The 27,593-nt window shown below is 51.7% G+C and overlaps 1 protein-coding gene across 3 annotated transcripts in view; it reads right to left on the bottom strand.

Annotated features, from left to right (window-relative positions):
- The window catches only part of IGSF3 (immunoglobulin superfamily member 3), a 90,830-nt gene that overhangs the window by 20,967 nt on the left and 42,270 nt on the right, over positions 1-27,593 (bottom strand). For all 3 annotated transcript variants that reach the window (XM_080648950.1, XM_080648951.1, XM_080648952.1), the window contains exons 3-7: positions 22,435-22,812; positions 19,513-19,923; positions 13,944-14,333; positions 9,133-9,534; positions 6,581-6,985 (exon numbers count right to left, since the gene is read on the bottom strand). In XM_080648950.1, the coding sequence (XP_080505076.1) occupies positions 6,581-6,985; positions 9,133-9,534; positions 13,944-14,333; positions 19,513-19,923; positions 22,435-22,812 (1,986 nt within the window). The remainder of the gene's footprint in view (positions 1-6,580; positions 6,986-9,132; positions 9,535-13,943; positions 14,334-19,512; positions 19,924-22,434; positions 22,813-27,593) is intronic.

Below are 27,593 nucleotides of genomic sequence, written 5' to 3'. Positions count from 1 at the left end.
GCTGCTGCCCCCTGACCCCCCTACCCCCCGCAGAGCTGCGCCTCCTCACGCGGCCGCCCCTGAGCGAGGACAGGTTAAAGCCATTATTTTAACATTAACTGCTTTTTTAAAGACCCCCTCCTTTATCCACAATTAGGGCGTTGTAACAACTTTTAAAGGTTATGTGAGTAGAAATGTTACACCGTCCATGAATTTCATTGTAGAGCAGTAAAGGGACTATTACACACTGTTAGTCAGAGAACACGTTCTGAGTGTGATGTAAAGTCCTAATTGCTCAGTTTAGAACATTCGTATTTAGCGAACTTATATAATTCTATGTGAGCTGTTTTATAAGCACTTTCTAAATATTAACGATTTGGTTTGCACCAGTCCTATGAAGTAAGTATTGTTATCCCCAATTTGATGAAAACACTTGCCCACGGCCACACCACTTGTAAGTGGTCGAGTGGGATTCAAGCTCAGGCTGGTCTGTCCTGGCTTTTAACCATCACATATGGTGACCTCTGTGCTTCCCAGTACAAAAGGGGCTCCCTGGCCCTTGTCAACGGCCTGGGATGAGCCCTCCCCCATCCCAGGCTTCAGTCATATCAAAACACGCATGCTGCTTGTTCTTTCTCCACACTCTGTGCCGAGGCCGAAAGGCCCCACGCTCCTTCTGTGCGCCCACCCCCAGGGAAGCCCCTTCCCTCCTCAGGCCTACTGCCCACCCCTAGGCCGGCTCCACGACCACCCCTCAACTCCTCCTTTCCCAGGAGAGCCCACAAGGCAGGAACTGGGACACACCCATCTCTGCAGCCCCAGCACCCAGCAGGGAGATTGGCACATAGTAGGTGCTCAAACATGCTTACAGAAGGCACTGGGAGGGAGGAGCAAGGAGGACATAACAAGCCCGGCCAATGTGGCTCAGGGATTGAGTGCTGACCTATGAACCAGGAGGTCACGGTTCAATTCCCGGTCAGGACACATGCCCAGGTTTCGAGCTCAATCCCCAGTAGGGGGCATGCAGGAGGCAGCTGATCAATGATTCTCTTTCATCATTGATGTTTCTCTCTCTTTCTCTCCCTTTCCCTTCCTCTCTGAAATCAATAAAAATATATTTTTTTTAAAAAAGGAGAAAGTAATAAAAGTCTGGAAGTGGAAACAGCTAATTAGGAGTAACCCAGACATGCCCTGTCTGCAGACAGAGCAGGACCCCAGCTCAGTGACTCCAAACAGATGCACCTGGAGTCGCCATGACAATGAGGCCCGGGGAGCCTCCAGGGCTCTCGCCCTCATGCTCACTCCACCTCTGAGCACCCAGGAGGCAGCAGCCACATGCATACGGGGTAGAAGAACCACAGGTTCTCCCAAAATAAAGCAGGGGCTAATCCCTCTGAGGGATGAGGCGGCCTGCCACCTACCAGACTATGTGACATGGAGAGACACTGTCACATGCCCTGGACTCACAGACGTCGAAGAAAAAGCCCCCAGCATTCCCAGTCTGCTAGGTCAGCAGTAAGAAATGCAGAAAACAGACTTGGCAGCATCCCGAAGGTATTAAATATTCATTCTGACCGCCCATCAGTGAAATCCCAGCAGAATACACCCTGACAAGTGGGCCTTCCAGACCGGAGGCTGTACTCCTGGAGGCCTGGTTATTGCTGTGTCGATTTTAATGTGCAGTATTTAATAGCCAGACTCAGGCATGGTCGTAAATATTTGGAAAATGAATGCTGACATTTCCCTTATTGCTTCTGTATTTAGGAATGTGCAATTGGGGGGGTGGGGGAGGCTGATGCTAAAGAAATTCAGAAGGAAGCAAAGCAATGCTTCAAAATTAAAAGAGAACAGAATTGACTAAGAGCTAAGAATCGAGTATGTTGAACCGGCTTCAAGTCCTGCCTTTAAATGCCCCTTGGGGGTCACACTCTGCCGTCCATGGAGTGAGGCTGAGCAAAACCCCCAACAGAACGGGAGTGAGGCATTCCTGGAAGATTTCCTGGGGGATGTGCGTTTCGAATCAGAAGCACGCTTGCAGAATGGTCCATAACAGACCCACAACAAGTGGAAGGGGGTACCATCCAGCCAGGGATTGTGGTGAATCAGGTCCCTGTGATGTGGCCAGCTCAGCAGGTGGCTCTGGCCAGGGCTGGCCTGGGCTGGCCTGGGCACAGACCACAGGGAGCCTTCGTGGGAGCAGATGATGTCGGCAGTAGAAGGTGGATAAATGGACCAGTGAGCCAACGGTCCCTCGGTTTCTACTTGATTCTTCTGGAATGAGAACATGCAACAAAACATCTGAAAGGGAGGGTGGGCAGGCAGTGGGGGACCTTCCTATGGAAGACACTAGACTAGGAATAAGGATCCATGTTTTGAGGGGGAAGGTACAGAGGGAGAGCAGAAAGAAGAGAAGCCAGCACGGGCTTTGAGATCCCCAAGTCTTAGAGCCATCCTGTGGCAGAAATCAGAAGAAACAGAGGAGTTGGAGGAGGCACAAATTAAACTCCTACACCGACACCATTGGCAAGCTGTGCCTCAAGGAACCTCTACGGGTACCCTGTGACCCCACTTAAAAAGACAAATTTAAATGTTTGTGAAAGGAAATAAAAAAAATCAGGGGTGGTAACCAGACAGAATAGAAATTGAAGAAAAGTACATGGTACCCAAGAAGGTTCCTGAGAAGACTAAAAAAAAACCTGTTTAGAAAATACCATAATACTGTATAATAAAATTAAAAGCTTGGACCTAGCCGGTTTGGTTCAGTGGATAGAGCATTGGCCCTTGGACTGAAGGGTCCCAGGTCCAATTCTGGTCAAGGGCACAAACCTTAGTTGCAGACTCCATCCCTTACCCTGGTTGGGGCATGTGCGGGAGGCAACCAATTGATGTTTCTCTCTCTGTGTCTCTCCCCGTCCTTTCCACTCTCTCTAAAACAGTGGTTCTCAACCTTCCTAATGCCGCGACCTTTTAATACAGTTCCTCATGTTGTGGTGACCCCCAACCATAAAATTATTTTCATTGCCACTTCATAACTGTAATTTTGCTACTGTTATGAATCGTAATGTAAATATCTGTGTTTTCTGATGGTCTTAGGCTCTACAGCAGCGGTTCTCAACCTGTGGGTCGCGACCCACAGGTTGAGAACCACTAACAGGGTCGCCTAAGACAGTGGTCGGCAAATTCATTAGTCAACAGAGCGGCAAACCGCGGCTCGCGAGCCGCAGTGTGCCGACCACTGGCCTAAGACCATCGGAAAACACAGATATTTATATTGCGATTCATAACAGTAGCAAAATTACAGTTATGAAGTAGCAACGAAAATAATTTTATGGTTGGGGGTCACCACAACATGAGGAACCGTATTAAAGGGTTGCGGCATTAGGAAGGTTGAGAATCACTGCTCTAAAACATCAAAGGAAAAGATATCCTCGGGTGAGGATTAACAAAAAATAAAATAAAATAAGAGCTTGGACTCTGGAGCCAGACTGCCTTCTGGAAGTGAATCTTGTCTGACTGTGGGTCACTGGGTAACTTAATCAACCTCCGAGTCAGTGTCTGCACCTATAAAGTGGGTGAAACAGTACCGCCCATGGCATCGCATGGGTCAGTAAGGTTTTACAGGGAAGGACTTCGGGATGGTGATGACACATAAGAAATGCAGAGGAAGTGTTAGCCGCTATTGCTGGACCAGGCCTAGGACTCCGCACGTCAGCCATCTACAGAGAGGGACCTTCTCTGTAAATGACTGTTGCAGGACGCAGAGGAGTAACTTCTGATGACATAGCCTTAAAAAGGGTCAAAGTCCCCTTTTACCACCAACTGCTCTTTACTCAGGCACACCTGCGTTCCAGTCCCACTTCCCACTATTTATTGGACTTCAGCAAGCCTCCCTGAGCCTCCGTTACTCCCTCTATAAATGGGAAAGCAACAGCCCTGGCCCGAGTGGCTCGGTGGTTGAGTGTCGACCTATGAACCAGGAGGTCACAGTTTGATTCCTAGATCCCCAGTGGGGGGCATGCAGCAGGCAGCTGATCAATGATTCTCTCTCTCCCCCCATTCCTCTCTGAAATCAAGAAAAAATATATTAAAAAATAAATAAATGGAAAATCAGCGCCTTCCTCCCAGGGTGCAGTGAAGATGAAAGGAGGTTATAGACACCACGTGTCCGACACGGTCTCGGGCGCAGTCAACCTCTGGTACTTTTCCACTTCTGTGTCCCCCAAATAAAAGCTCCAGGACCAAGCAGAGTGTGTGTGTGGGGCCGGGGGGGGTGGGGGGGGGGGGAGCAAACACAAACACAAGGCTCCCTGGAACATAGTAAGTGCTAAATGCATCAATATTTCATAAAGGGGAGACAGTAACACTTAAGGGATGCGCTCTCCCGGTGCCTCGGCCACTCCCGGGGAGTGTGCGGACGGGGCGCCGACTCGCTCCCTGCAGCCTCCCCAGGGCCCCGAGAGGCATGACTGGGCACGGGCCTCACCACACACAGCCCAGCACGATGACACTGCACACTTCACAGCGAGAACACAAACGACTCAACCTAAGCCACACCCGACACAGACGGTCCTCGGAGCAGATCCTCCGCCTCCAGCCACTTCCTCTATCCAGGAGGCACTGAAACGGTCCCATGGAAAGTGGAGGTATCTGGGCACCGAGAGCCGGGCTCCAAGCTCAGCTCCAATGCCAGGCTCCCACGTACCAGGCTGGCCTGCCTCCCTCGAGGCTCCTCACACCTGGCGCCTCGGTTTCCTCCTGGGGAAACAAACATCTCCATGCTTTCACTGGTGGGTGGAATGGAAAGAAAACAGAAGGACTGAGCACACAGCCTGGCGCCCATTTTTGGCCCTTACCTCCTTTAGGAACACCATCAATTGATCAGAATCAAAATAGCGTGAACCTTCGATAAATTAATTCTTTATTCTTCCCTCAGGAGCTCCAGCCTCAGATTCCCAGGAGCAACAGAAAGCAGCAAATATTAGGGATTTATGCAAAAAGGCAGCGCCAGGCAAGGTCCTGGGATCGGCGCTTCCCCTACCTTGGAGGGCGGCAGAACCATGGGCCCGCGCTGCAGCTCACATGCCCGCCCCGGGGGCCAGGAGACCACACGAGAGGCAATTACTATCTCCAAGTCACTCAGTAAGGCAGGCGAGTGCGTCCCTGAGCACTTCCCACACAAGGGCTCACAGGAAATGGGTCTCTGCTTCGCCCTCCATTAACCTGAAAACCCACTTAAGCAGAACAGCCTCTTCCCCGAGCATCTTGTCGTCCAGGATTAGGCTCTAATTGGCCAAGGACTGGCCCCTTTGTTTATACGACTCATTTGTTCCAACCTCGGGGACACGAAAGACTCTTTATGGGTTAGGAGAGGTGAAGGGTAAACTCAGACATTGCCCTCTGTAACCCCGCATTGCTGAAAACAATACTATGACCATCTGAAGTGGCCCAGCAGACCGGGCTGGACACTGACCGTGGCCGTGAGCGGAAAGAAAAATCCTTTTTGCAAGATGTTCAAACCATCTTCGCAAAGTGGGTGGATCAGAACGTCAGAAAAAAGTCTTTGCAAAGTCACCCGCCATCCACCCCCACCGTCTGCTGCATGGGTGGGTGCCCGCGCTCACCTGTTCAGGGCCCGGCTCAGAGGGAAGCAGGACCACGGCCTGGGCTCCACCCTCACCCAGCTTCCAACCTAGCGGCAGACCAGACAGACTCCGAGGAAACCATGGTAGTGGCATGCACTTACCCACTCCCATGTCAGGGGAAGGGCCGGATGAAGGTGAGAGCATTCACAGGACCCCCACCCCCTGACTAGGCATCCTCACCACCTACTGTGAGAGACTCAGCCCATGGAAGAATGAAGCTCAAACTCAGCAGAAGCAGACTGGCCTGGGGTCAGGAAGCCAGCAGGAGAAGGGCAGGCAAGGGTGCAAATCCTGGCTCCACCCCTCACCGGCTATGCGGCCCTGTGCTGGACAACCTTTCCTGGGGCGGCCGGGAAATCTGATAAAATAACAGCCTAAGCGCCTAGCGCAGAGCAGATGCTCAGGAAGGCCCCCTGCCTCCCCACTTGGGGTCCCTGGTCTGCAAACAGGGGGCCATGTACCATGTTCACACCGCTGTGGCAAGAATACAGGAGATGACATTGAGACAGGGCTTCTAGCAAAACAGCCTGGACACTTTCACAAACGCCAGTGTCTCAGCACACAGGTGTCCGGCCGGGGCACAGCTCTAGAGTAAAGGGATGTAAGGAGACGTGACAACTAAAAGCGCTGTGTGATCCCCGGCTGGACCTGGTTAGGAGCTGGGAAAAGGTCAGTGATGTCCCGTAATTATGTGTCCTTGTTCTTGGAGGTTCACGCTCAAGTATTTAGGAGGAAGTGTTCTGATGACACCAACTTACCCTTAAGTGGTTCAACAACAAAATACCCACCGAGGGAGGAAACAAATACGGTAAGACTAACAACTGGCCAAGAGAAGGAGATTAATTCTTTCAGCTTCCCATGGATTTGAAATTTCTCAACATCAAAAGCTGGGAAGTCAAAGCGGCCACACACATGGCTTTTGTTCCCTCCTGCGTCTCACCCGCGCGTGGAGCCCCTACCTGGCTGCAGCACCCTGATCTCCAGCAAGTTGGAGGTCCGCTCGGCCAGCCGCGTCCAGGAGTTGTTGTAGTTCTGCCGCCACAGCTCCGCCACACATTGGTACTTGCCCGCCTCCGTGTCGCTGGCTCGGCTGATGCTCAGGCGGACGTTGTTGCTGGACTCCACCTTCTCGATGGCCGTTCGGGTGCGGAAGCTGGAGGACCTGTCCCCCCACTGGACCCCTCCGTCCCGGGTGAAGGTCACCAGGTCGTGGAACTCAACGGTGCCCACCGGCTGGAACCGCCAGGTCACTGACACAGGGACCCGGGCCCGGTAATGGGGTTTGATGATGCACTGCAGGTCGAAGGAGTCACTGTAGGTCACCCCCGGCGTGCGGGAGATGGCTGTGACCGCGAAGCCCGTTTCTGGAGAGGGAACAGACAGGCGCAAGCCAGAGGAGTCACTTGGTTCTCTCAGGGGGTATGACGCGGCGACGGGGGTCCTGGCAAAAGCTAGCGGGGCAGGGCAAAGGCTCTCGGGTCTGCTTTGATGCCCAGGCCAGGATTACGTTAGCTATCACGTGGAGGCACAGACCCACAGCTCATAAGACCCCACAGAGAGAGATCGGGCAGCCGCCTTGAGCAGCATTACCGATCCCTACTGACGAAGCCCTCGCGATGGCCTCCTGATGGCTGTTCAGGCTCAGAAGCTAGAGGACCTACCTGGATTTGCGGTCCATCGCCCCCATTCCTAAAAATCTTGGCATTCCATGCTAATGCAGGAGAAAAAAGCCACAAAGCTATTTCCTTCATCACCTGCCATGTGGCCACAACGCCCCATGCAAATTTGTGTGCTGTCATTTAGTTTAGGCTGAACAGGTGACCTTACTCCAGGGAACCTTCCAGTTTTCCCTGTGCCACACCCTTGGGCCACTATGATTATGGCTTTAGGCAGAAGCGCCCCAGGTGTGGCGAGCAGGTGGGGTTCCTGGGGTCCCAGGTCAGAGCCTCTTGGTGACCCCTGGCTGTGGGAACCACCAGACACATGTTAATCTTTGCATGGACCCATTTTACAGATAGGGAAGTAGAGGCAGAGAGAAGTGAAGTAACGTGCTCAATGCCACATAGCTAGGAAGTGTTAGAATTGGGGACAACCTGGAACCGTAAAATTACTTCTAGAGGAACAATCCTGACTAACCAGCCCTACTCCTTGATAGTCCTAACCTCACAGGAAAGGAAAAGCTACCACTGTTGGACGCCCGAGCTTTCCTCACAGGTTCTATGTCCACAGGTGCCTACGGTGCTGAGCGTGAGCGTAGGCACGGGACTGAGCGCATCAGAAAACTCAACCTCTGGATGAAGCTTCTAGAGACAGAAACTGGAGCTGTGTGGGGACTGCAGAAAGCAGGTCAATCTCTGGGATTAAGCTTTTAGAGAGCGAACGGCATTCTAACCTGGGGATCAGAATGGGGGTGGCATAGAAATGGAGGACTCTGTGGGGAGCAAAGCCGCTCAGGGCTGCGTCTTTACGGCAGTGTATTCAGGAGCACCAGCAGCCCCGCCCGGGGGGAAGGGGCAACACGGCCTCAGGGAGTGGGACCAAGTCTCCAGGACAAGTGTCAGCAGAGTCTCCTGATAACAGCAGACCAAACGTGACAAGCGACCTTCCCAGCAAAGCAGCAGACGCCTGCCTTTTACAATGCGCCACACGGATTGTATTAGGCAGACACGTGTTGACATATTAGGCAGATACGTGTTGATGGAAGCCTCTTTAAGGACCCCATAAGGAGTCCATCTAATCTTCTTTGGTTTTAGCAAACCTCAAGGTATCTTTTAATTTCATGCTAATGAGGAAATTGCTTTCTTAAGGAGGGGCCTCAGAGAGAATAAAGGCTTTGGAAAAAAAATAAGATAGATGACTGGTTTCCTAGGTTCAGGTTGTGGGTCTGGCATTTAAAAGCTACAGCCCTGAGCAAATCAGTTAACCTGTCTCACTCAGTCTTCTTGTAAAATGAAAGTGTCTACCTCCCAGCCAGGTGCTCAGACTCAGCCCGGAGCACAGGACAGCCAGGAAGAGGCCTAAGCCACAGGCTCGCCATCCTGTCTGTCCACTCTGGGAATCAAGGTGATTCCCTGCCCGTGTCTGCCCCGCTCTGAACCTTTCGGGAGGGCTGGGCACTGGGCAGCAGGCAAGGTGGGGGAGAGCCTGGGGGCAGAAGAGCAGCTTCGTGGCTGTGCGCCTGCTCTTCAGCCAGTGTTGAAGGTGGCATATCCTCTACCCGGGGCCACCACGTCCTGCTGAGTGGCCTCGGTCCTCTGGTCAGAATTCTTACAGCTTCACTCCCGCTACCCAGACCCACGAGTGGTTAAAGTCACCGGCACCAGGGCCCCACCACGCATCGCGGGAACCTTCAGCCCTGCCCACGCTTCCGTAGCGCGTTCCTTCCATTAAACCCTTTGAAGGTGCCCTCTGCTTCCTGGCAGGACTGACCAATACGGGTCAGGGGAGGGTTCCTGACCCGGGGGCAGTCTCCCCAGCGGCCCCGCAGAAAGACTCCCGGACATTCACTTACCGAGAGCCGTGATGGAGACGGGGGTGCTGGCCCAGCGCTCTCCCACCACCTGCCACTCGCCGTCCACGGCCCGTACCCACTCGGTCACGTGGCACTCGTATTGGCCCTCGTCCTCCTTCCTGCTGTGGAAGATGCCCAGGCTGAAGGAGCTGGGCTGCACCTGCTCCATCTGCACGCCCCCGAAGCTGCTGCGCTCCCAGTAGGACGCGCCCGGCTGCACGGTGCCGTCCCGGTCCAGCCACATGATGTTGCTGCGGCGGTTCAGCCTGTCCACGAGCTGCCAGATGACGGAGAAGCGGCCCTGAGGCCTGCCCGCCGTGCGGACGCTGCAGGAGAAGCGCAGGTGCTCGCCCTCGAGGACCACGCTGGCATTGCTGGCCACCTCCACGGAGATGCTGCTCTCTGGGGGACAGGGGGAGAGCGCAGCTGGGGCTTCAGGTCTCCACCGCGCCCTCCCCGTAGATGAGAAAGGAGGATGGGTGCAGCGTCACCCTCTGCAGGTACGGTGGGCCTTGGAGGCTGAGAGCCCTGACCCTGGCTAGGGTGGCCCAGGCTGGTTCTGGGCATTGCTCCCGGGATTTGGGTCTGATCACCTAGGAGGCCCTGTGCCGTGTACAGAGGACCAGGGTAATGAGGGTCTAAGACCTGGGACTGGATCAGAACCTAAGAAATATAACCGCCCGGCCGGTGTGGCTCAGTGGTTGAGTGTCAATCAAGGAACCAAGAGGTTGTTGGTTTGATTCCCGGCCAGGACACATGCCCGGGTTGTGGGCTCGATCCCCAGTAGGGGTGCGTATGGGAGGCAGCCAACTTGTTTCTGTTTCTCTACCCCTCTCTTTTCCTCTCTAAAAATCAACAAAAAAAATACAACCAATGCCATTACACATAGGACATAAAACAATGTATTGAGCCAAAACCCATTTGGCTCAGTGGATAGAGTGTCAGCCTGCGGACTGAAAGGTCCCAGGTTCGATTCCGGTCAAGGGCATGTAACTTGGTTGCGGGCACATCCCCAGTGGGAGGTGTGCAGGAGGCAGCTGGTCGATGTTTCTCTCTCATCGATGTTTCTGACTATCTATCACTCTTCCTTCCTCTCTGTAAAAAATCAATAAAATATATTTTAAAAAAACAAACAAAAAAAAAAAACAATGTATTGAGTTATTTGTTCAGCTGGGGTTCAAGGCTTTTCAATTTGGATTTCTATTAGGTTGAATTCCTTGAAAATACTACTCCCACCCTTTGGTGCTGTGGCAGTCAAATAGAGGCTGACATTCGTAACGTGCCATCTGAGTCCTTCAGGACCATATTAGGGAGTAAAAAAAAAAAAAGACAGAAAGTATCTGGAGTAACATGTGCGTGGCTGTGGGTGCTCCTGGGCACAGATGGTCTGGTTTCACAGAGTGTGCGGGGAGCAAGCTTCCACACTTGCATCAACACCGAGGAAGAGACCTAAGCCACAGGCTCGCCATCCTGTCTGTCCACACTCAGCCCTCGGGTTTCACCGCTACTCGCTGTGAAACATTCTGCCAATCAAAGGGTGGGATAAGGCCTGGACAGTGTGGCTCAGTGGTTGAGCATCAACCTATGAACCAGGAAGGTCACAGTTCGATTCCCAGTCAGGACATATGCCTGGGTTGCGGGCTTGATCCCCAGTAGGGGTGTGCAGGAGGCCACCGATCAATGAATCTCTCTCATCTCTGATGTTTCTATCTCTCTCTCCCTCTCCCTTCCTCTCTGAAAACAATAAAAATATATTTTTTAAAAAGTTTGGGATAAGGAGTCCACTCCCTTCACTGCTTTGCTAACTCACTTAGCTATATGAACTCAATCAAACTATTTAAACTCTACTATAGACAGGGAGAATGTTATTTATCTCGTACAGTTTTTCAAAGATTAAAAAGTAAATGAGACCATGTATATAAATCACCTAAAACGTACTAAGTTTTCAAAAACTGGTCTCCGTGATCAGGGTTGATTTTACTATCCCCAATAACTCTTTGTTTTTGTAAACATCATGGATATTCTAATCTATCTGAATCATGAGTATATTATTTTGTACAATTATCTATATTGAGTTCAAAAATCCATAATAAGTATAAAAGAACACAAAATACCGTAAGTAATTTGGTTCCAATTTTCTGGGCACCGCCCACATGAAACAGACACAACCATTTTAAATCAATCAATACAATCAAGTCCCAGATTGAGAGGCACACCCAGTTACCGAGGGGAAACACACCCGTACCCAGGACCATGCATCTGAATCAAGCCTTTCTCCCTGGATTCCCCCACAGGCAGAAAGAGGCGAAGGTGAGCGCAGAACCCCTGCGTGGACTCTGGTTAAGGTGAGTATACCTACTCCTCAGTCTGGGTCGGCTTGTTTTACATGAAAAATAAATAAAACAAAAACAGGTCTGCACAAGGGGAATAGGAATGCTCCTGGGAAGGAGCCATCCCAAGAGACTCTGGGCGATGGGAAGACTCCCGATGAGCCCGCATCCACAGACCGGTGACTAAAAGCAAGGGTTTGGAGGCAGGCCGCCTGCGCCTAATTCTGCAATCTTGGGTCCTTACCTAACCCCACCCAAGCTCTGAAATCTCATGTGCGAAACGGAGATACTAACAGTTCCTACTTCTCAGGGTCACGACACTGAGAGTGTTAGATGAGGTCGTTGTTTTTCATCTCGTCATTAATGGCAACAAGATTCCTCTTTGGATTAAAGACTCATCCCCAGGGTTATCGATTCCGAGTGAGGGCAACATCAGCATCCAGAGGGAAAAATCCCCTTGTGGGCCTTCATCAGAAGAACGACTGGCAGGGTGTCACCCTCACCTCCTACTGTCACCCCAATGCACTCTCATGTAAGCCTGGCTTGTATTGTGAGGGCTGCTGGGGGTGCGTTGTTATTCTAGCAAGCCTGGAAAACCACACAGTTAGACGTGGGGCTGTGAGAAAACACACCATTCCGGCAGCCCAGGCAAAGGGCTGCCCGTTAAGACTATTCACCGGTGTTCTTGGGCCTGAGAAAAGGCAGCCGACAATTAAAACACTATGGATCGAGTGCCAACCTGGACAGGACTCATGAGAATCTGAGGGCATGTTCACAAATGAACTTTCAAACCAGGAGGTTGGTGGTGTAGCACAGGCTAAGCGCAGAGCAGTGGACATGGGGTTAGAAGCAGAGATTTCTACTGCAGCGCAAGCTCAACCTCTGACGGAACTGGCTCAGCCAAGGCTCTGGCTGGTGCTCTGGCTTCTTCCTTCATAGAACGGACACGATATTGGCCTCTACGGGGACTTGAAGGGGGGACGCGGGGAAGACGATAGATGCAGAAGCACTTTGAGGCTCTTGGGAGGAAAAGCGCCATTAAAGTCCAAGGTATTACCATCATTACCGACGTGATCGTTTGCTTTGGTAGACTTACCCAAGTGGCCTTGGGGCAGGATCTGGTGGTTCTGGGGGACTTTAACTACCCAGTCATCTGCTGGAAAAGCAATACAGCAGGCCACAGATCATCAAACACGTTCTTGGAAGGGGTGGGGGAAATCTCTTAGCACAAAAGATATAGGAAGCAAACAGCGTGGCTGCCCTTCACTGGATCCTTACGACACAACAAGGAATTAGTTGCAGATTTAAAAGCAGAGAGTCCGTGCATGGTTAAGGCAAACACTGACCGACAGGAGAACAGTAGAGAGAGTGGGCATTCGATTCCACAGTTTCAATCCTACAAACACTCCGCAAGCACCTACCCTCTGCAAAGCACCATGCTAGGCATTGCGGGGGTGGGGTGGGGAAAGTCTAGTAACGAAAGAATTTTATGGTAATTAGGTGTGTGCATACGGTTTTTTAAAAATAAGCACGAAAAGAAAGTAATCCTGCTGGTGAGAAAAGGAGAAAGAGTGGGAAGACGCTTGTGTGGTCTTTTTCCTTCAGACTTGAAGAGAGCTGTATTAAAAACGTAGTAAAAAATGGAAAGGAAGCCAGGTAAGGGTGAGAGAAAGAATAGGTTGAACAGCTGAGAAAGGGTTAACGGTTAGTTTAAAAACTTCCCCATCTTGTTTAAACTCGGAGCATTCTAAGTTTTTTCATTCTCTTTTTACTAAAAATAGAACCATGAGAGAAATGAGATATTAATGAGAACACCCTGAGTCTGTGGATGACTAAGCACAGGCAAACACAGGTGGCAGTCAGTCCCCAGCCACGACCGTGACCCACCCAGACAATGCCAGCGCCCAGGGCGGCAGGGAGCCCTCCTGAGCAGCCTTGGACATCAGCTTTAAAAGTCTATGCCCAGGAAGATGTGAGAGATCCCAGCCACTGACTTTTAAAAAAACACAATTTCCACAGGGAAGAGAAAATGAGGGAAATGCCAATCCCTCCACCCCAAAACCCAGAGGGCAAATGCTTCTTAACAAGGAGCTTTCTGATTTTACACCCTCCCTCTGAAGGAAGATGTCAAGTAGGCATCTCCCCACTTCTCCTGGGACTTAATTCCCACTTGGGAGCAAACAGCTGTCCTGAATTCCTGGTTTCCCTCCCAGCTGAGCTGCCATCCTGGGGTCTGTGATGCCCCCTCCAGGTGCAAACACAGCCCTGAGCTCGCCTACCTGGGGAGTTGCCAAGTGGGCAGGGGAGCTAGAGAAGGGGAGCAGTTAACTGGCCTTCCCTGTCAGCTTGAACCCTAGAGTCCCACCTGCCCCTCCTCCCCTCCCCTCCAGCACTGTCTCCTCTCCCCTGACCTCTCAGTGAGGCAGCAATTGGACCAGACCAGCGGGAGGAGGGGAAGGAAGCAGGCGCCTCTCCACTTACTGATGGGGAGGACTATGATGGGGATGTTTTTGGGGCGCTTGCTGTCCTTGTCGATGAACTCCCCCGTGACGGTTTTCTCGCGCTCGGTCACACGGCAGTTGTATTTCCCGCTGTCGTCCTGGCGGAGGTGGAATATCTTCAGCACGAAGACACCATCGCTCTCTTTGGCCACTTTGAGCTGTCCCCGGGCTTCCCGGTGGGCGAACTCGCTGTTGAGGACAGGCACGGCGTTCGGCCCCATGCTGGCGATGAGCGAGCTGTTGAAGGCCCAGGAGACGGCGAAGTAGCGGTCGGGAATGTTCTGCGCCTCCAGGATACAGCGGAACTCGGCCGGCTCCCCCGTGGTGTACAGGCGCTTCTCCGTTTCCAGCCGCACCGTGAACTCTTTGTCTGAGGAAACAAACCGCAACACGGCGCATCTGGGTGAGTGCGGGCCCCGGCCACCCAGAGGCATGGCACAGTCCCACCACCCATGCCCTCTTCCCAGGCTCACTCCAGGGAAGGCACCACTGCACCAGGGGATGAGGAAGTGCTTGAACGTCACAGAGGACACTCAAGGTAGCCAGATCCAGGCGGTCTGAAGGCCTGTTATCCCAGTCGAGACCGATGCGCTCTGTCTACAGCTTATACCGCCCTGGATTCGACCCCCAAACATCAGGAAGGAATTCCGAATGATCACCGACCGGGATTCGACCCCCAAAAGTCAGGAAGGAATTCCGAATGATCACCGCCCTGGATTCGACCCCCAAACATCAGGAAGGAATTCCGAATGATCGCCGCCCTGGATCCGACCCCCAAACACCAGGAAGGCATTCCAAATGATCACCGCCCTGGATCCGACCCCCAAACATCAGGAAGGAATTCCGAATGATCGCCGCCCTGGATTCGACCCCCAAACATCAGGAAGGAATTCGAATGATCACCGCCCTGGATCCGACCCCCAGAAGTCAGGAAGGAATTCCGAATGATCGCCGCCCTGGATTCGACCCCCAAACACCAGGAAGGAATTCCGAATGATCACCGCCCTGGATTCGACCCCCAAACACCAGGAAGGAATTCCGAATGATCGCCGCCCTGGATTCGACCCCCAAACATCAGGAAGGAATTCGAATGATCACCGCCCTGGATCCGACCCCCAAACATCAGGAAGGAATTCCGAATGATCACCGCCCTGGATTCGACCCCCAGAAGTCAGGAAGGAATTCGAATGATCACCGACCTGGATTCGACCCCCAGAAGTCAGGAAGGAATTCGAATGATCACCGCCCTGGATTCGACCCCCAAACACCAGGAAGGAATTCGAATGATCACCGCCCTGGATTCGACCCCCAAACACCAGGAAGGAATTCCGAATGATCACCGACCGGGATTCGACCCCCAAACACCAGGAAGGAATTCCGAATGATCACCGCCCTGGATTCGACCCCCAGAAGTCAGGAAGGAATTCGAATGATCACCGCCCTGGATTCGACCCCCAAACACCAGGAAGGAATTCCGAATGATCACCGACCGGGATTCGACCCCCAAACACCAGGAAGGAATTCCGAATGATCACCGACCGGGATTCGACCCCCAGAAGTCAGGAAGGAATTCGAATGATGACCGCCCTGGATTCGACCCCCAAACATCAGGAAGGAATTCGAATGATCACCGACCTGGATCCGACCCCCAAACATCAGGAAGGAATTCCGAATGATCACCGCCCTGGATTCGACCCCCAAACATCAGGAAGGAATTCCGAATGATCACCGCCCTGGATTCGACCCCCAGAAGTCAGGAAGGCATTCGAATGATCACCGACCTGGATTCGACCCCCAGAAGTCAGTAAGGAATTCGAATGATCACCGCCCTGGATTCGACCCCCAAACACCAGGAAGGAATTCCGAATGATCACCGCCCTGGATTCGACCCCCAAACACCAGGAAGGAATTCCGAATGATCACCGCCCTGGATTCAACCCCCAAACATCAGGAAGGAATTCCGAATGATCACCGACCTGGATTCGACCTCCAAACATCAGGAAGGCATTCGAATGATCACCGACCTGGATTCGACCCCCAGAAGTCAGGAAGGAATTCCGAATGATCACCGCCCTGGCAGAGCGCCAAGGTCTGGCCTTGACCTCTAGCCCAGAACTCCACTAGCCACACGACTACAGATATTTTCAGCAGATGTAGTGGGACTTACCCCACTGGGGTTTGTGAGACTAAGTTATACCGTGGCCTAGGTGCTGAATCGCCAACCCCAATAAATTCAAATATTAATATACTGAAATACAGTCTTCACCCCCATGTGAATACTGGAAATAAGACACAAAACTGCCCAGGAAAAATGAAAACTAATGGCTTTTCACTAGTCACCACCTGTCAAATCTTTAGAAAGGTGTTGCCAAAAGTACCTATTTACACCAAAAGCCGGAACACCTCTGAAACAGCCAAGGAACCCAAGCCCCCTTCGAAGAGCTGGGTGTCTGATCCGGCATGGGGGTCGCGTGATCAAAGAAGAGCTCGTCACCACTAGGGGGTCCCAGCACCCGTGCACTGGTGACTGTCACTTCCAAGGGACAGTTCTCCTCTCTCATAGGCACCCATGGCCGGGGTGGGGGTAAACAAAGGAGTCAAGTGCTGGAGAAAACACTCTGTTCTAGAAAGCAGGACCAAAGAGCCTGGGGTAGGGGAAGCTATCGCTGAACCAGCACCCAGTCCCTCCTCCTCCAGCACGTGGGGCTTCAGGCTACTTCCCCTCTTTCCTGTCATCACTCGTATCTGGAACTCAACATCTACCGATACTCAACCGCTCTCTGCTTGCCCAACAAGCCCACAATCCTAGGCTTCTCCCCCTGCTCTCCTGCCAAGATTCAAGGCTCAGCTCAAGTCGCCAGACTTGCTGGTGTCCCTGGATGTGCCTTAACAACAGCCCCATCGAGGGAAACTTATTGGTGTAGACACACTTCACATTCACCGCGTCCCCAGAGCGCTCTCTGCCCGATCCCAGCACTTAGCACCCTGCTCTCAGCTGCTGGCTTTCACACTGGCCGGCTCCCTGCATGCAGGGACCCAGTGTGAAGCATCTTTGAATCCCCGGCACTACCACCACACCTTCAGTGCTGCAGGGGCTCACTGGGAGTTTACTGAAATGAACTACAAGAAGGCCACGTTGGGGCGGCAACCCCTGACTCTGAACAGCACAGGGGCCCAGAGCGAAGCCATCAACATTCATATCACCGAGTTTTCCCTGGGCTGGTGCAGTCTGGAGATATTTGCTGGGCCAATTTTAAAAACCCCTAATTCCAAATTGGTAAGATTAAAAATAAAGTAGATTAGCTGGTGCAACCCAATTTAAAAGCATTATTTAAAAGACTCCAAATTGGGTCCAGGCTTTTGAAGCTGATATTAAAACCATCCAGGAAGGGAAAGATAAATAGGAATTAAGGCACCGTCTGGAGATTTCTTAGTACTGGGAGATCCAGGAGCTGCCAAATGCTCTGGATCCTACAGACAGGGTGCCATCTCTACAGGAGCCCAACCCTTCTCATAAAAGCCCTCACATCCATCCGCTGCCAGAGAATCCCTTCTGCCCTACGACCTCTAGAGCTGTGCTTGACAAAACACAGACTGTGGAGCCCTCGCAGGTTTGGCTCAGAGGATAGAGTGTCAGCCCGCAGACTGAATGGTCAGGGGTTTGATCTGGTCAAGGGCATGGGCGCGTGCAGGAGGTAACCAATTGATGTGTCTCTCTCATCGATGTTTCTCTCTCTCTCTCTCTGTCTCTCCCCCTCCCTTCCACTCTCTCTCTGAAAATCAATGGGAAAATATCCTCAAGTGAGGATTAAAAAATACAAACAAACTATAGGAAACAGACCATGGAAAAATCACCTGGGAAGGATGCTGGAAACCCAGCTCCCCAGGCCCCTCCCCGGAGCCTGGCTCAGGAATCCGCACTGTCAGGTGAGTCGGAAGCCCTGCTCTAGAATGACAGATTATGGAAAGACCAAGAGCACTGACCACAGCAAATGGGACAGGGAGGTCAGGAAACAGGTGTTGACAAAGAGGACCCCACATGCACCTCAGACTCCACAGACCCCGCCTCCACTCCCCAGGACAGCTGTAGCCTCACCCCCGAGGTCAGCAGAACACAAGAAAAGGCTCCTGGGCCATCACCACACCTCCTTCACCACACAATGACCGCCCTTAACCAAAGCCAGGGGGCCCAAGGCCCACGGAGAGCCTGCCCCAGCCCAGCCTAGGCAGCAGCAACAGTGCCCGGCTCTGATCTGTAGCAGGCTGGATGCAGCGGCCAGACGTGGGGGCTAGGGGTGCACTCTGACCCTGTGGGAGGATGACATGAGGAGCAAGAGGGTCTCGGCTCATGGAGCTGCCATCACCTTGACCCAGCTCTAAACTCGTCACTCAGCGTCCTTCAGCAATCCCCTTCCGAGGTCTTCCCCTTGAGACAGCATTTACAGGAAACCCAGTGCTCCAGGGCTGCCTCAACGACACACCAGGACTCCCCCTGGGGCCCGCCGGCAAGCCACCAGCACACGCATCTTCCCTACTTACCTCCCAGAACTGTGGAAGAATGGTGACAACGCATCTTGAAAATCATCAAACACCACCAAAGAAATAATATAAAAAATAACCACATGGCCCAGCTGTCTACCTATGAAACAGAAGGTCACAGTTCCATTCCTGGTCAGGGCACATGCCCGAATTGCAGGCTCCATCCCCAGTAGAGGGCATGCAGGAAGCAGCCAATCAATGACTCTCTCTTATCATTGATGTTTCTCTCTCTCTCTCTCTCTCTCTCTCTCTCTCTCTCTCTCTCCCTCTTCCTTCCCCTCTCTGAAATCAATAAATATATCCTATATAATAAAAGGCTAATATGCAAATAGACCAAATGGCAGAAGGAACAGTCGCTATGACTTGCACTGACCAACAGGGGGCAGACGCTCAATGCAGGAGCTGCCCCCTGGTGGTCAGTGCACTCCCACAGGTGGAGCACTGCACAGCCAGAAGCCCTGAGCCGGGCTCACCGCTGGTAAGCGCAGCAGCGGTGGCGGGAGCCTCTCCTGCCTCTGCAGCAGCACTAAGGATGTACAACTGACAGCTTAGGCCCGCTCCCCATCATGGCCTAAGCTGTCAGTTGGACATCCCCCAAGGGCACCCAGACTGTGAGAGGGCACAGGTCGGGCTGAGGGACCCCCCCCCCCCCGAGTTCATGAATTTCGTGCACCGGGCCTCTAGTATATAAATAACCACTTACGCCAAAATTTCTCTAGCTCAGGATTTCGTACCTATGAAGGAAGGCTCCCAATCTCAAATGGCCTCTAGAAAGAAACAGGATTGGTACCCGAAGCAGGCAGACCAAAGGGGGCAGGCGCGTGCTAATGGAACCCAGTCCTGGGCCCCATACATCCCTCAGCTTCTTCTGATCCCCAGGTGGGACCATCTCTAACTTCCCATGAAAACCTCGTGCACTTTCCAGTGTCACTGAAGAAGGGGTCTGCGCCCCCTCTCCATGTCTGACAACCCTCCCCACTGGGTGGAGAACTGGGACGAGAGAGACTGACCTGTGGGCTGGACGGTGACCACGGTGCCCTCGGAGCGCTTCCGGGTCATGGCGTACCACGAGCCGTCGGGGTCCTGGATCCACTCGGCGGCCTCGCAGTAGAATTCACCCTGGTCGGACGGCTGCAGGTGGAAGACGGTGAGGCGGAAGGTGCTGCTCCCCAGCTTGTCCAGCCGCACCTCCCCCAGGCTCTGCCGCTGGGCGTACTCGCTGCTGGAGTGGAGCACGAAGTCTCGGCTCAGGGCAATGACCTCCACGGGCCTTTCGCTGCCTCTCTGCCGGAGCCAGGCCACAGACACGTGGCTGTGCTGGACCGTCTCGGTGGCCACCTCGCACGTGAGCTCCAGGGGGTCCTGCTCCACCTTGTGCAGCGTCTGGGGCACGGCTGTGGTCTGCAGGGAGTCTGGGATCACTGTAACACAGAGCATCCGCAGGGCACGGTCACAATAAAGCCACAGAAGCTTACGTTCACAGGGACAGAACCGAAGCTGTCCTGCTTTGGGCACATCCTGAGAAAGCAGGGTTCTTTGCAAAAGACAATAATGCTGGGAAAGCCCTGGCCAGTTTGGCTCAGTGGATAGAGCATCAGCCTGCGGACTGAAGGGTCCCGGGTTCGATTTCGGCCAAGGACACATGCCCAGGTTTCAGGCTCGATCCCCAGTAGGGGGCATGCAGGAGGCAGCCAATCAATGATTCTCTCTCATCATTGATGTTTCTATCTCTCCCTCTCCCTTCCTCTCTGAAATCAATAAAAATATATTTAAATAATAATAATAATAATAATGCTGGGAAAATGGAAGTCAGCAGGAAAAGAGGAAGACTGAAGCCATAGGCCTGAGTCCACAGGAGCTGAGCAGGGCTGTTGAGGACAGGACAGTGTGGACATCACTCAGTCACAGGGTCCCCAGGGGTCGGAGCAAACTCAATGACAGGTAACAGCAAAGCTCCCACCCCACGCAGCTTCCACCCATCACTGCGAGGCCACGGATGACCCCAGATAGCACAGAAACGAGAGTTTTCTGTTTGGATCTGGACTGCAAGTTTTTGGCAATTACTCTTACCTGCTTGGTGATTTTCATAACACTCAGACAAAAGGTGGGTTGTATTTGATTTTAAACGAACTCCCTAAAAATACTGTGTACAAAGCATGTTCTTTTAGGGGAAATTAGATTTTATTGTTCATTCTGGTATTGCTTCAAGATAAGTAAAATTGGCTTCTGACTGATCTTCAAACGGAAATTGTTCCTGGAACTCGGGGAGTTTTTATCTCTATACAACTTCCTCAATTCTTCCCTTCCAGCCACCGCCCCACATCCCCCCAGCTGACCTCAACAAGGCATTGCTCTAGGAAGGCTATTATTTAAAAAAATACATATTTTTGGTAGAAAAAAAAGCATCATCATCCTTGATTTTAACAGGTTCAATTTTCATGTAATTGAGGTGCCAAGTGGTCCACACTGGCAGGAAGCCACCGGAGGGGATGACTCAGGCACGTGAAGTGGCCCTGTGGTCCCTTGGTCAGAATTCTTCCCTGGGGACTAAACGCCCCACCCCACCTCTGACGGATGAAAACACCCCAGTGTGTGTGATTTCTCAGGGCTGGGTTACAGGCCTCCTGCTGGGGTGCAGACTTGTCAGAAAGGAAAAGTCACTGAGGGAAGCTGGAGGTGGAGGGAGTGGGCAGATGGCAGTGTGTGCAATAGGAAGGGTCACTAATTCCAGTTGTTAACATCACAAGTTAGCCTGGAAATTATGACTTGGCATGGGAAGGCAAGCGCTAGCTCACGTAGGGCCTTGCAGAATCTAGTGAAGAGCAGACTTTATTCTAAATGTGGCTGACACCCCTAGAGAATTTTAAGCATGGCAAGGACATGATTTGATTAATGTCTTAAAAAATCATTCCGTTACTGTTTAGAGAAGAGACTATGAAGGCAAAAGAAAAAAGGAAAGAAATGATGACTTGGGCAGAAAACCAGAACAGCCTCGATAGTGCTAACCCTTCCCACGAGGTCCCTCCATCGCTGGGGGCTTACCCGCCAGCGGGTGCCCATGCCCCACTCGTGGGGCCCCGCGTCCCAGAGCCCAACTCCGAGGTTCACTTCTCTTCCCACTGACGTCACAGGCTTCATCGCCCTCGTCATGTCTTCGGGTCATCAATCACAGACATCCTTGCCTCATATTTTCATAACCCCTTTCACCAGCTAGAGGGCTAAGTCAACCTTCTCAGAAATACTTCATATCTGCTTTAGATCTTTGTTAAGTTTCAGCCTTACCAAGGAACACAAGCTTTATTCATTTACGTGACTGACTGACCTCTAAAATACCTGGGGAGGTGTTTTTTTCTTAAGTCAAATAAAGCTGTACTCTGAATTAACTCTCTCCCCCCGTTCCTCTCTCTAAGCTTGTCCTCAGTGAGGATTTTAAAAAAGGAAGGAAGGAAGGAAGGAAGGAAGGGAGGGAGGGAGGGAGGGAGGGAGGCAGGGAGGGAGGGAGGAAGGAAGGAAGGAAGGAAGGTCCAAGAGAAGTGAGTCAATGTTATGGACTTAATGTTTGTTTATGTCCTCCCAGAATTCACATGCTGAAACCTAATCCCCAGGGTGATGGTATTTGGAGAGGAGGCCTGTGGGAGGTGATCAGGACATGAGGGTGGAGCCCCCATAAATAGGATTAGTGCCCTTATAAAGGGACCTCAGCGTGCTCCCTTTCCACCGTGTGAGGACACAATGAGAAGTCAGCAGTCGGCAACCTGGAAGAGGGCTCCCACCAGAACCCATGAGGCTGGCACCCAGTTTCCCCAACTGTGAGAAATAAGTGCCCATTGTTTAAGCCGCTCAGTCTACAATACTTTGTTACAGCAGCCAGACCTGACCAGGACACGCAGGCAGGCAGGACACTGGCCACATACCAACAGCTCTCTCCTTACCCATCAGGTTCATCTTGGCGCTGTAGCTCCCGAAGTATCGCTCATCGGTGCTGGGCGTGAAGCATTCGTACTCGCCGGCATCCCGGGCCTGGAGGTCGGTGATGTGCAACAGGGCCGAGTTCCCCTGGATTCTCTCCACGTAGATCTTCCCGCTGCGCACACGCTGGGTGTAGATGGCGTAAGGGAAGGAGGGGTCCACGGTGCTGACGATCTGGACCTCGCGCTCTGGGGCCGAGGGCAGGTAGATGGACCACTGGAAATTCTGCTCGGAAGATCCCTGGTAGCCGCTCACGTTGCACCAGATGGTGATGTGGGAGCCCTCCGTGCGGTACAAGGGGCCTTCCTGGACGGCGACTTGCCGCTGTGCTGTCACGACACCTACGGGGGACACACACACACAACAGGCTCACTTACGTCTCCGACCAAAATGCAAAGGAGGCAGCAATCCTCAAAGGGTTTGTGTTTGTGTGGCAGGACAGTACCACAGCAGCTTCCTGGCGCGTTCGGAGGCTCTGTGATGTATGACTACTCATTAAAACCCTCCGTGGGAAAGCACTGTCCCTCACTGGCATGTGTGGGGATCTGACCGCACAAGGACGTGGTGCTGTCACTTATTCAGCAGTTGACCCTTGGGGAGGTCATTTAGTCCCTCTGTCATTTACGTGGCATTTTATTTTATTTTTAAATTTGTGGCATTTTAGAACTATTTACATTAAGGCTGCCTATAAGGTTTTTGACAAAAAAGTTGAATCCTTGGCACAAATTCAGATGGAAAGGAGTAGAAGCAACCTTGCGATCTGGCTGAAATGAAATGCCTCTTTCTCGATTAGAGGGCTGGCGAGGGGGGTGGACACTTTATTCTTTCGGGCTGCACCCTTTATTCTCAAAGTCGGTCCTCCAGGACACCCTGTGGAGGAGCAGGTAATTCTTACTCCCTCTGCCCGCCAGGAATGGGGACAGCGCTGAGCCCCTGGGTGCGGCAGCTCTGAGGCGAGCGCATGTGAACTTGAATGATGCCCACACACTGACCAGAGGGAGCTCAGCGCAGACAGGTGACACGAGAGTAAGGCTGCCCTTCGGTCAAAACTCTGATTCGCCCACCAGCCCTCGTCTTCTGGCCGGGAAATGCTCCCCCACAGTGGCCCCTGCCTGCCTTCCCCGTGTTCTCATCATGGTCTCCCTTGCACACTCGGGGACGGGGCGATATGGTGGGTTTAACTTCTCATTCCCAACCAGCACAACACTGATTCTGCCCGGTCACTGAGAAAGTGGGAGTGGAGCCCTAACCGGTTTGGCTCAGTGGATAGAGCGTCGGCCTGCAGACTCAAGGGTCCCAGGTTCGATTCTGGTCAAGGGCATGTACCTGGGTTGCAGGCACATCCCCAGTAGGGAGTGTGCAGGAGGCAGCTGATCAATGTTTCTCTCTCATCGATGTTTCTAACTCTCTATCCCTCTCCCTTCCTCTCTGTAAAAAATCAATACAATATAATAAATAAATAAAAAGAAAGTGGGAGTGGACAACCCTCTGACCTCACCGTGGGCAGAGAGAGCAGGCGAGGTGCAGGCGCAGCTTTGCCAGGAACTGGAATGAATGGGCTGTGTCACCTGGACAAGCCGCTTTGCCCTCGGGCCCTTGGTCTCTTCCTCTATGACATGGTTTCTAAGAAGGCTTTGGAGCAGACCGGCACGTGTGCGCTCAAGACTGACTTTGTCACTTCCTAGCTGTGCCCTTGGGCGCGTTACTTCACCTCACGGAGCCTTAGTTTCCTCATCTGTAAAATGGGATGATAACATATGCCTCGCAGGACCTAGCCCGTAATTAGTCCTCGGTAAAGAGCTGCTGGCTCAGGCCCCACTGGCTGGAACATTCTGTGCCTCAGGATCCACAGAGGACAGGCCAGCGATAACTCAAGGACATTCCAGTGGCCTCTTGACAGTGACACCATCTCTGGGCCACCCGCCTCCACTCATAGCTGCAGCCCACCCCCGGCCAAACAGAACCACAGCTGCCCCGGGGTAAACCTGTCTGCGGTGGATCCAGCTGGTGAGCAGCTGGGACAGCTCACGTCCTCGTGGGCTCAGCTCTAAGCCCCGCCCGGGGGTGTCTGTGCTCCAGCCGGCTGATCCAACATGCAAAATGACCGACTTTCAAACAGACCTTACAAGGAAAGGCTTGTGGCTCGTAAACTCTTATTTGCAAAAAATCTCTTCCCCCAAACAAAACCTTCCACAGAACCCTGTCTGGGCTTCAGCAGAAGCAGGGAAACTAAAAAAGTGTGTGTGTTTGGGGGGGCGGGGAAGGGGGTTGGGTTACAAATCAACAGATCAAAGTGGCATGTGAATTTACTCCATACATCCTGGTTGACAGCATTCCTTTCTACGCTGAACGTCATGGAGAGGACAGCTCGTTAGTTATTTACAATATGTTACAGTTTGCTGCATCACATTTTGACCATGTACTCTTCATGACACTTGGAAACATTTATCTAGTGACACTTGAACAAATGTTTGCAGTGCTCCAGAATCGCAGAGACTTTGAAAACAAGGCAAGCACATGTATACCACTGAGAGCTCCTTGCATCTCAGCGCTCTGTGACTGGGCAGCTGTGGCCACTCCTGAGAAGGCTGGAGGCAGGCCAGGACCAGCCAGCATCTTGCTTGAAGGGACTACCTCTCAACCATGGGCCCTCCCTGGACTCTCCTGGGGAGCTTGAACAAATAACCCTGTCTGGACCCCGGCCCATGTAACTGGTCTGGGGTGCAGCCTGGGCGTTAGGATTTTTTTTTTAATTTAACACACAGCAGGGTCAAGACCGCTGCTTTAAGGTGTCTCTGCTTGCCCAGTGCCAGCCAGGTGCCCAAATGAAAGAACCTCTGCTAATTCAAGGCTCTCAATAGCTTTAAGCTCCTCCCTTCCCAAAAGACTCCACGTTGGTTTGGATGAAGAACGTGTCTTTCCCCTGTAGGGAGAGGGCAGAAGCAAGCAGCACCCGCCACCAGACTGTGATGCAATACAGAGCTCACCCAGAGTAGATTCTATTGACAGACCTTACAAAAGCACTCAGTCCTTGGATCCTGCTCATTGCTCTCCCGAAAGTTAAACAGTGTTAAGTGGCCTCAATAAGCCCGGGTCATCAGGGTCAAAACCACTTGTCCGAGCCGGAAGCAGGTTATAGACAAATAAATAAATACTGGACTGTACTTTAACCAAACACATTCAGCTGCACCCGCTTATGAAATATCTCCCTAAGTCGCTGAAAATAATGCTGTTCTTAGGAAGTGGACCTTAACATAGAAATAAAAATTAACCTTTTCTTCTCAGCAGCTTTTTCCCCCCCCTTCCACACCCCGCCCTGCCCATTTCCTTCCCCTGGCCGTGGCCCTGCTGTGCAGAGCTCCTTCCCCTACACACGGCTGCCTTCAAACAGACCTGGTCCCCAGCCCTGACCAAGGCCTCCCCTGGCCCAACCCCTTCCCCATCTTCCCTCTCGGCCTAGGACAGAAGGCGCCTCTGAGCAGGGTTCACCTTTTCCTTTTAGATAACCATTTTCACTTTTGACATTCCTGCACTCTTTGAATTACTTAGCAGTACACAAATATCACTTCTGTAATTCAAAAAGAAAAGATCGAAGTATATGTAACTGTATAAAAAGAGCTAGACACAAAGGCAGACGAGAAGTGGAAGATAAAAATGGGAACAAAACAAAAAACAAGGGCAACAAATAAAAATAGTAATGGATATGGTAGATATTAGCCCAACTATATCAATAATCACTTTGTCAATAGTCTAATTGTAGCAATTAAAAGACAGATTGTCAGCCTGGCCAGCATGGCTCAGTGGTTGAGCATTGATTTATGAACCAGGAGGTCATAGTTCAATTCCCAGTCAGGGCATATGCCCGGGTTGTGGCCTCCATCCCTAGTGTGGGGCATGCAGGAGGCAACCAATCAATGATTCTCTCTCATCATGATGTTTCTATCTCTCTCTCCCTCTCCCTTCCTCTTTGAAATAAATTTAAAAATACATGTTTCTAAAAAAACCAAAAGAAAAATATCCTTGAGTGAGGATTAAAAAAAAAGGGGGGGGGGCAAAGTTCTTAACAAACACCTCACCAAAGAAGATATACAAATGGCAAGTAAACCCATGACAAGATGCTCTACATCAGATGTCATCAGGGAAATTCAAACCAAAACAATGATGAGATACCTCTACACACCTATTAGAATGGCCGAAATGCGGAACACTGACACCACCAAATGCTGGTGAGGAGGTGGAGCAGGAGAAGTCCCATGCATTGCTGCTGGGGATGGACATGGTACAGACACTCTGGGAGAGAGTTTCACAGTATCTTACAAGACTAAACATATCCTCCCATACAATTCAGCAATGGTGCTCCTTGGTATTTATCCAAAGAAATGGATATCTTCTGTCTACACAAACCTGCACGTGGATATTAATAACAGCTCTATTCATATTTGCCAAAACTTGGAAGAATCAAGTTGTCCTTCAGTGGGTGAATAGATAAGTATTAACTGTGGCACATCCAGAAAATGCAAGCATTACTCAACACTAAAAAGAAAGGAGCTAGCAAACCATGATAACACGTAAAGGAAACTCAAATGCATGTTCCTAAGAGGAAGAAGCCCATCCGAAAAGGCTACCCTGATGGCATTCTGGGAAAGGCAAAACTATGGAGACAGTGAAAAGATCAGTGTTTGCACGGCCAAGGAGAAGAACAGGGCAAGCACAGAGGATTTTCAGGGCAGTAAAACACTCTCCATGGTATTATAATGATGGATACATGTCGTTATACATTTGTCCAAACCCATAGAAGGTACAACATCAAGAGTGAAGCCTAAGGTAAACTATGAACTCTGGGCGATTATAATGGTGTCAGTATAAGTTCATCGTTTGTAAGAAAGAAAAAGCCACTCTGGTGAGCGATGCTGACAATGGGGGAGGCTATGCATGTGTGCGGGCTGGAGGGTACGTGGAAAATCTCTGTATCTTCCTCCCACTTTAGCAGAGCACAGTTCCTCCCATTGAGATTTTTTAAAGACTTTTTTAAAGAGCAGTTTTAGATTTACAATAAAATTGAGAAGGATTTACTGTTCTTTCAAGCCTTAAGTTTGAGGAAATTTGTTTTAGACTGATATAT

This window comes from Plecotus auritus (assembly GCF_963455305.1).
Source record: "Plecotus auritus genome assembly, chromosome: 12".
In the NCBI taxonomy this organism is placed as follows: domain Eukaryota; kingdom Metazoa; phylum Chordata; class Mammalia; order Chiroptera; family Vespertilionidae; genus Plecotus; species Plecotus auritus.
Note: the sequence above shows the minus strand (reverse complement) of the source record. Positions and strands in the feature narration are given on the sequence as shown.